We start from the raw sequence: 10,077 nt of genomic DNA, 5'->3' as shown, positions 1-10,077 counted from the left end.
TATCCAAAAAATAACAGTACTATTTTATCAATAAAGTGGCTTCAATTTGCGAGCATGAGGATCAATTTCAAAACAAATGTCCAGGAGTAATGGCAGGAAGAACACAATGGGGGACGATGATGAAAGTTCAAAAAAACTTCAATAACGTGTGTCCACCATTAGCCTCACGCAGAGCCGTACACCGGCGACGCATGGACATCACCAGGTTGTCTATCTGGGGGATGTTGTCCCATTCCTCCTGCAGAGCCACTTGAAGTTGGCACTCAGCATGCCAATGGCACCCTCCCTAATGATTTGTGACATCTGTGGCATATTAACAAGTGACAAAAGTACACATTTTGGAGTGCCCTTTTATTGACCAAGACCATAAGGAGTGTCTGTGTACTGGTCGCGCATATTGACCACCACTCTGCCATGCTCCATGACTCTCGTGAGTTGAAATACTCAATCTGAGATTGTAGTCAATAGGAGTGGCCAAGTGACACTGGACTACTGGGTTTGAGCAAAACAAAATCATTCCATAAACGAATGCATCAAGAATCTGAGCAAATGTCATGACATTCTATTTTTGTTCACCATTTCAAGTGTGTGCGTTTATATTTTTGTTGAGCATATATCTACTGATACAACTAATCCCACTGTGATGAAACATTTTGTGTGGTTTATGTTCCACATGTAGATGCAGTCGACAGAAATGAGAGCCCGACACCAACGTACAAGAAAAAGGTTTTATTGATGTGATATCAATACAATCAAGTACTGTAGATTTTGTGTAAGCAGACAAACATTTTCAATTAAAAAGAGTGCATTTTTATACCCAAATTCTATTGCATAGAGTGCACGCAATAGCCTTGTATGACAACAAATTCTATACGGTGATACATTGTACATTACACAAATAGAAAATAAAGTCCACAAATAATCCTTCACAAACAACACTAGAATGCTAACTACAAAAAAAGTAAATGCTCTTAACTCATCAATGCTGTTAAATACCATTTATGCGTTCTCGGCTTCGGTGGTCGGTTTTGGCATCCCTATTAAATTATCATAAATGTATAAATACATCTTCATTAATTTCATGTGCAAATGGGAATGACCGTTTGTATTACTTGAAACTAAAACAGACAAATATCCCTTAAGAACCGAAGCAAGGCTGTTTTTAATGTCTTTTTTTTTTGTTAATTTTTTTAAAAGAAAAGAAAAACAACAACAGCAACAACATAAAAGCAATTCTGTGATTGAGACGGTACATGAATCTTACTGACACTTCACTTGTTAAATGGTTTGCACACCGGGCAAACTCCGCAAGCAAGCGACATTGTCTATGAAAACAAAAAGGACAGCGAGTATAAGCCACATGTAACTCACATCACCATGTCAAAAGTAAAAAAAAAAAAAGGCAAAATACAGTACATAAGGAGCCTTGGACTGTCTTGTAGACCTACATAACAATAATGATACATAGCAGTTGTAGGTGTGTTCATGTTATCAGACAGAAAGGGCAAAAAGCAAGTGCACTGTTTGCATTACATATATGTAAAATACTGATTTGGCCTCCTACAACTGATTTATGTATAGTGACACAGCATGGTTTGGGGGAAACTACTGAAAATCAAACAGTAGACATTCTCTCTGACTGCAAAGCTCATGTTGGCACACTCCTCCTGTATACTGACATTCCTCCATTGGGGTGTAAGGTGTAAGGTAGTCATAATGTTGTGTAATGGTCGTGTTTGGGTGGCACAAGTTGACTGGATTCATATCTGAGCTGAGCAGGCGAAGGCACACATTTGGCATCATAAAGCACTGGCTTTTCATCACAGCAATGTTCCCCCGTCTCTTTATCTCCTGTCTTATTTAACTGTGACTTTTAAATAAAGATCTGGCACACATCCCTAATTGCCTGTTTTTTCTTCACGACTTTGTACAACACAGAGTTATTGCACACCGTTATGCCTCTCACAGGAGCAATATGCCTATTCAGTGTTATCCAGAAATGCAATCGTCTTCTCTCATTATATCAATTTAAGTCCAGTTTTTCGTCTGTCTGCCATAATCTATCGTTACATTCATTACCTGTTCCCTTACTTTGCAAGGCACCATAAGAGTGTGTGGAATTTTCTTAAAACCCCAAAAGGAAGCGGAAACATTTAAAAAGTTAGGTTTTCTTGTGGAACATTAACAGGGCTGTAAGCTCTTCCTAACATTTTGTCACTTCGTTCAAGTTTATTATTATCTTTGCTGAAGTGTTCATGACCTGAATGCCAAGGGCATAATGTGACACCACTACACACACACACACACACACACACACACACACACACATATTTACACAGTGACAGGAAGAAAGGTAAACCTACTAGAACACAAACAAACACACACACACACACACACATACAGCATGTATTGTTAATGACTTTCAAACAGAAATGAGTAAATACATAGCGCTCACCTCTGGCCTACCACCTCCACTAGAAATCTGGCAGGGATTTGTTACATGTTACATAACCTGTATTTCACAACCTGTGGGCTTCAGTCAAGTCCCTTTATTTATAGAGTAAATGCAGACTGAATCTCATTTTCAGCTGTGTACTTTGACATTACTCATTTCTGAAACATCCTGTCCTTGTAGCCACAGATGTTCCATTAAGCTAAATAATAATCCAGCTATTTCCAACATCATGGAATTAATAGAAAGTTTTTTTTTTTTATTTAGGACAACACAACGGTTCAGAATTGCTCGCATTTGCCCAGCAACAAGTCACAGAAGCTTGCATTGAATAGAAAAGGTGGATCTACTTTATTTGTCCTTTTGGTTTTGGTCATTTTTGTCGATTACATTTCTGGTTCAGTAAATTATAAGAGAGACAAAGACCCGTCATTTTAAATGATCAGCTACTAAATTCAATGCAGACAAATAAGCACCCAACTGATGCTTATGCCAACTAAATGCCAATATGTATACAGTATAAGTCTCACGCTAAAACAAAGAATCCTATTAAACGTTTTCAAAGAAAATATAAAAAGAAAAAATAATTGGTATTACAGCACTAATTCTTTGCTATTGTTCATCTGTACTTTATATGCTGTATTGATGCTGTTTATGTCAGTATTATTGGTTTAAATAATAGGACAAGGGGAAGGTAACTGCAGCCAGGGTTTGGTCATGTCATCCTTATGATGTCAGAGCATTTGGGCAGGATGTGCAGTCACACGGGAAGGCCTCTTACTATGAGGCCTCTTGACAATGTAAGGCACTTAATCGTCTGAATCCAATAAACAATGACAAATGATGACAAGGCCAAAATAGCAATAAAATTATGACAATATAATAATTAAAATAATATTGGCAACAAAAAAAAAACACACACAGACATAAAATACAACCCAAAACACACATTTTGAAGGACACTGAAACACAGTATGAAATTCCACCCTGTGCTTTAAAAAAAGAAAAAAAAAACACTTTCCATTTCATTCACAAAGTTTGTTTTCTCTTTCACTGTAGTTGACATTGAAATATTAAAATAATTGTATGGGTTTTGTTTCTATTATGGCTGCAGGTGTTGGAGGTTTAGGGCTGCTCTGAGGTGCCAACATAGGAACATATTTGAAGGGAAGGACAAGGTTATGTGGGACAAAGCAGAAAACCTGAAAAGGAGGAGTGGATGTACTCGGTAGAATAGAGGCCGTTTGCCTGATCCGAGGGCATTTGGACCCATACCTGATCACCCTCCTTCAGGTCTAAGACAGCACTACCAGATGCTTGGTCCATGTAGCCTTTCTTGTATTCATCATATGTGTAAGTGGCTGGTACATTGTTCTTGTATAGTGCCACCCACAGGCTAGTTCCCTTTACATGCATGTGGTACGCAAAGTAGTAAACACCGGATAAAGGTGCATTAAACATGCCAGTAGCTGGGCTGTATGCATTTTGCCCATTGTATAGGGTCCTGTCAAATTTGATTGGCATGCCAGAGGGAGGGAACGGTGTTGTAAGGATGGCTGTGAAGGCTGGTGCTACAGAAGCAGAGAGTGGAACCTGACTGAATGCTGACCCTTTTCTGTCTCTTGGTATTTCATCCCCTTCCAAGTCTGAACCTGTTGGTCCTGCAACAACTGTGTGGCCGTTTCCTGGAGGACCAGGGGGTCCAGGAGGTCCAGGGGTGCCAGGGGTCCCATTAAGCCCACCAGGGCCTGGCTTCCCTGGTGGACCTTGGGGACCTATAGCTCCCCTCTCTCCAAACTTCCCCATTCCTGGAGGCCCTGGAAGCCCAGATTCACCCTTTTGTCCAGGACCACCCTGTGGCCCCATGGGACCCATGGGCCCCTGAAGACCAGGAATGCCTGACTGGCCTCTGGGACCCGGAGGTCCAATAAACCCTGCTTCACCTTTAGGCCCTGAACCCCCCATCAGCCCTGGATTTCCAGGTAGGCCAATATGCCCTGCTTCACCTTTTGGTCCAGGTTTTCCAATTGGACCATTCAGTCCAGGGAATCCCTTTTCCCCACCAATACCAGGTTTACCAGGGGGTCCACTGATGCCTTGGTCACCCCTGAGGCCAGGCAGTCCCGGAGGGCCCTGTGGCCCTATTTCTCCCTTCAGTCCTGGCATCCCATGTTTTCCTGGCAGTCCCATTGGACCTTGAAGTCCTGGTGGTCCTGGCACTCCATCAAGACCTGAATCTCCAATCGGGCCCCCCATTCCTTGTTCTCCTTTGTCTCCTGGCAGACCAGGCAACCCAGCATGGCCCTTGTCTCCCTTTGGCCCATTCAGACCAGGTTTTCCATAACCAGGGGCCCCAGGAAATCCAGGACCCCCCCTTGTTCCTGATTCACCTTTTGGTCCTAATAGACCTGGTGCTCCAGGCAGTCCATCTATCCCAGGTTTCCCTACCCCAACTGGTCCTGGAAGACCTTGTTGACCGTGTTGACCAGCCTCTCCAGGTTCCCCACGATCTCCTGGGAGTCCTTGATCACCTTTAAGACCATGCAGTCCAGGCAAACCTTTTGGACCTGGTTTTCCTATACCTGGAAGACCAGTTGGTCCACTACTGCCTTTCAGCCCAGGAGGACCCCTTATACCAGGAAGCCCGGGCTTACCATTTCCATTTTCGCCTTTAGCTCCATGCTCACCTACTGGGCCTGGAATACCCTTTATTCCTGGCTCTCCCCGAGTCCCAGCGGGGCCTCTGATGCCTGGAAGTCCAGGTTTTCCATTCAGAGAAAGGCCAGCTGGGCCTGGAAGGCCAGGCTGCCCCGAAGGACCTCTAGGTCCTGGTTCTCCACGAGGACCAACCTCACCATTAAGCCCTGGCATCCCCTTTAGCCCAATTTTTCCTGGAAGACCTGGAAGTCCAGGCTTACCAATACCTGGAAAACCTGGAGGCCCCTGAGGGCCTGGCTGGCCATTGAGACCTGGCTTTCCAATTCCAGGTTTCCCTAGAGATCCTGGTGGACCAGGTGGGCCTCTTGGTCCAGGTTTTCCTTGGGGGCCTGGTTCCCCCTTTACTTCCATCATGGGTGGCATATCTACAGAAAGAGAAGATGGTATATGTAAGACTATAATATAAAAAGAAAACGGCAAGAAATGAGGCCCAAATGTAGCAGTATTCAGTTGAGCAATTTGGGCATGTTATTCTTTCATAGCATATGATGTCAATTGTGTTCACATTTTGAGGAAAATAGATGGTAAAATACATCTCACATGAGTGGACACCAGTGTGATTGACAGCTGGTATCATTCAACCAGAGACTGGTTTTAGGTGACATCTCTGAACTGGCAGTTGAAACAACATGGTCATTCTGGAGGCTTCAAAATGGGAGTTCAGATTCTTATGGGTGACATCACGACTGGCTGCCTGTTCATCAAATGCTACATCACTGTCTGTGTGGGTAAGGCGTCTCCTTATGAGTGATTATTCTAATAAAGTGAGACAAAAGCTACTAGAAATGCAACATGTTGTGGTAGGGTCCACATGAAAGGAATAGTCAGACATACTTCCTGGTGGCCTTGACTAGAATAGGCAAAATTAAGAGACAGTAAGATCTTGACTATCATCTGCTCATTCCACAATGTGGTCGTAGACACCAAAATCCCACATATGGTAAGGGTGGAGCAGTAAATACTTGTAATAAACAGCTTGTGTTTCTGTGTTTGTTTGATGTTTTGGTTCTTTCAATGTGGAACAAAAGCGATACGTGTATGTAAAATGTGGAGTTCTTAACACGTTGAAGTTTAACGATTTGTTCTGTTGCCATAAACGAGTTTACCGGCATGCAGGTCTATTTGAGTTTACATAAACTGTATCTGTCGTGTCACTTGTATCTTGAATGAAATACTTTTTAGATGTATATTTCTAGAACATATGGACTAAATTAACTTCCTGTGACATAGTTAAAGCGAGATGTACGTATGTTTGCGATTGAATATAATTGGAAGGGTGTTGGTTTCAGAGATTCCTGTGGTGGAATACATACATATTTTGGTTACCCATTGTATAACTTAAGCTGTTTGCCTTTTTGCTAAGTGTTTTTTCTGGGTTCACTGAGAGGATTGTTCATTAGGGGCACAGAGAATGTCAAATGATTCATGGTCCCTTACGCTTGTGGTCTAAAATACCACACCGCAATAAGACATCTCTGCCCATCGAAGACGCTCATGAAGACACAACTGATATTTTACACGATGATAAGATAATTAAGTGTGCAGTTACCTTTAAAACCACTTAACAACCACAACAAATTCAACAGAGTTTATGGGCGTCAGTGTGGGGTAGCAGCACTTTGTATTATATCAATTATTTAAACTCAAATACTTGATATTTTTTGAATCATGACCACCACTGCTTAGATCAAAGAAGTTGTTCAAACTGACGAAACAAGATTCTGACTTAAAGTTCACTGAACCAATGAAAAAAAAGGAGTTTTAAAGTGTGGGAACGAAGATAGCTTCTCTGCTAAGTGCTAGCTTGTTGCTGAATGGGTTAGCCCTAAACCTCATCTGCTCTATAGCTGCAAAGCATTATGGGAAACGCAGTCGTTCAATACACAAACACTACTGTCTTGCTTTTAACTTCATATATCTCCCATGAACTGCTAGGATTTGGTTGTTGTCCGCAGCTATATTTGAGTCTACGCTCATCTACGTGAGATAGCTTTAACGATCTTGGAAAGCAAATTCCACATTTCTTGTCTTTAACCATTATATATGTTAGAAAATAGTGAAAAGTGAAAAGTGGAAGCGTAAAGAATTATGTTAAAATTGAAAATAGCTTCTCCCCCAGTGGTCTTTTCAAACCTCTTTATGCATATCTAAAAATATGGCTTCATGACACACAGGAGCCAGAGTTAGCTCAACTCCTCCTCAAACGCGCCGTCGATATAAAAATTCTCAGCTCCTTTAACTGCGTTCTCCCGTTCACTCCTGTGACTCACCGCACCTGCTCCTACACTACTGCCTTTGTTTTGCCAGATAGCCGAGATGTCTTTGTCCCACAAATGTGTCTTACCTGGATGTGAAAACACCTCTGACACTTTATCTAAAATTCCTAAAGACGAGGAAATGAAGTCGAGAAGAAGTAGAACAGAAAGAGGAGCAGAACTATAAAACATGGCTTTATTTTAAAGGTGCATTATGTAATAAATCTAAATCAACTGGCTATAAAATCCTCCTAATATGTCACAGAGACTTAGGAATAATGTTCAAATAACAAACTGAACTCACTTACAATAACAGTACAGACAAAATATTTGCATTAAAAAATATTTTGCAGGCTGCAAATCATGTTTATGTTTTGAAATCATGTTTTGGCATGTGGCGCCACCCACCGCCGTCTACCAGTCATTGCAGTCTGTAGAGTCTCAGCTGCCGAGCAACCACGGGTTGCCTGTTACGTCTGAAAACCAAACCTAAAAGACCGTTTTTGGCCACATTCTTACATATAAAATCCAGTATTTTATCTTATAACATAAAATACTGGATTTTGGATCAGAGCCTAAACAAAATCTAATTTGGAAATCCCTAAAACAACACACAAGGAGGTGTCTGTACATGTCTTATTGTAAAGGGACATCATCTATGTAGGGCAGATGAAATGTGAGAAAAAACAGTGTGACAGTGTGACAGGGAATCTAATCTGTTGGGAAGAGTTTCTGTTTGAGCTGTTTCAGCTTTTCCATCAAAGGCATAAAACCTTTTTTGACTATTTCTGGTAATTTATTCATTAGGAGGACGTGGCAATCTGAGCACAGAGTGACACAATGTATTCATATGTCGACGTGTTTGTGAGTTAATCTGTTTTTGTTTAACTGTACAAGCGGACACGAGTTAATGTTTATGTTTTCCAACCGACTGACTCTTGTTGAGCTTGAGCGTGCATGTAAAATGGAATAGTTTTGTTTGTGTAACAGACAGAAAACTCTCGACTGACAAAAAAAAAAAAATGTATGCATCATAAACTCGCATTATTCTCTCATTACTATTTCCCTGCAAAGCGGAGCAGAGCCGGAGAGAATCATAAGCCTGGTCTGCAGAACCACAACAATAAACCACAGGCTCTTCTTACTTGTTCCACTACATTATCTCAGCAACACTGGGCCTGAATGTTATTCTTCAAGGTGAGTCACACAGGCCAAGGACAGCTCATCTTTTATTCTGTTCATTAAGGACAACCACAGCCTTTACCACGCAGAGCGGTGAAATATACAATTCAGTTTAAAAGACAATCCATTACCAGAACACACAATTAACACAATTAAGTGATACACGACCTTTATAAACCTGGGACCTGCCAATATAATCAGAATATTGTCCTATTTATTTTCTTATTCTTATCTTAACAAGCTTGCAAGGAAATTAAATTTGAAAAAAAAAATCCCATTACACACATTAGTCAATACTTCCCCCCAGTGGCAATGAAGAGACATGCAGCCTTGTAGGGGTCATGTACTGAATGAGATTTCCCTGTCAGCCTGTATCATGTCGTTTAAAGTCATAAAAATAAAAATATGTCATGGAGAGTTTGTGAAGCGATGCACACACTTTATACCAAGTGGTTATATTTAGTTGCAGTTTAGTGGCAGATAAGACAATGAATGGGCTGCAGAATCTGTGCATAGTTAAGGTTTCACGATTTTACCGACTGACTGACTCTTAGTTTCAAAATTATTCCATTCTTTCATTCCCTTCAGGTTGTGTGTTCATTTTAGGTTTCACCTAAGTTTGTCTCTGTGTAAGCAAGCACGCCACCTTGTGGACAAACCATATGCAACACCACAGCCAACAAAAACATGGACTCAATTCCTGTGCATCTTAATTTATCACATACACTTTAAAGGCCTCTTCATTTTTCTCAAATAAATCAAGAATTTGAAAAGAAGTTCAGCTTGAAATTGTGACTAAAGTCTTGGGCTAAAGAATGTATTGTTTTAAAATGAAAATTGCAATTTGAAACAACACAATTAACAACTAATTGTGTTATATTATTATGGTTTAATGATGGTAATGTACCTTCATATCCTTAAATGTATTACAGTAAATGTATATTACACATCAAATCATGAATATAATTTTTTCCAAATATTGTACAGCCCTCCTAACTTTACAAATAAATTCCTGGTTAATATTTAGAAATGAGCCCTGGGAGTTACCACTCACCACATGATCATGTATAGTGACATATTTAATCACTTGAAATTCACACATCTGAAAGAGAATTATATGAGAATTATAATGTCCTAAGCAGAAATAACATGACCTGAATGACTCGGGATGTAAGACATTACATGATCACTATCCTCAGTGGTTTGTAATCATGGTCACACTGATAGTAAAATGCTATTGTTTTATCTAGTTTGTGAAACACTCTGTAAAGCTTGAGAAAAGACAATTGTAGGATTTAGTTTTTACATGAAATAAAGTGACAGTTCTGCGTCACCGAATGAGATGTCAACACATTATTAATATACATTTTGGCATGCAACATGTGTTTTTTTCAACTGTGTTGCAATGTGGATATTTGACCACTGGGTGGCAGTAATAGCACATATCTTATAAGGCAAATGAAGTATCCA

At 40.5% G+C, this 10,077-nt stretch overlaps 1 protein-coding gene across 1 annotated transcript in view; it reads right to left on the bottom strand.

Moving 5' to 3' along the window:
• Nucleotides 1-3,138: 3,138 nt before the first annotated feature.
• col8a2 (collagen, type VIII, alpha 2) overlaps nt 3,139-10,077 on the bottom strand; it is a 41,571-nt gene continuing 34,632 nt past the window's right edge. Inside the window, exon 3 of the mRNA XM_083900215.1 lies at nt 3,139-5,535. Within this exon, the coding sequence (XP_083756341.1) occupies nt 3,632-5,535 (1,904 nt within the window). The 3' untranslated portion in view covers nt 3,139-3,631. The remainder of the gene's footprint in view (nt 5,536-10,077) is intronic.

Source organism: Microchirus variegatus (genome assembly GCF_963457635.1).
Source record: "Microchirus variegatus genome assembly, chromosome: 13".
Lineage (NCBI taxonomy): Eukaryota > Metazoa > Chordata > Actinopteri > Pleuronectiformes > Soleidae > Microchirus > Microchirus variegatus.
Note: the sequence above shows the minus strand (reverse complement) of the source record. Positions and strands in the feature narration are given on the sequence as shown.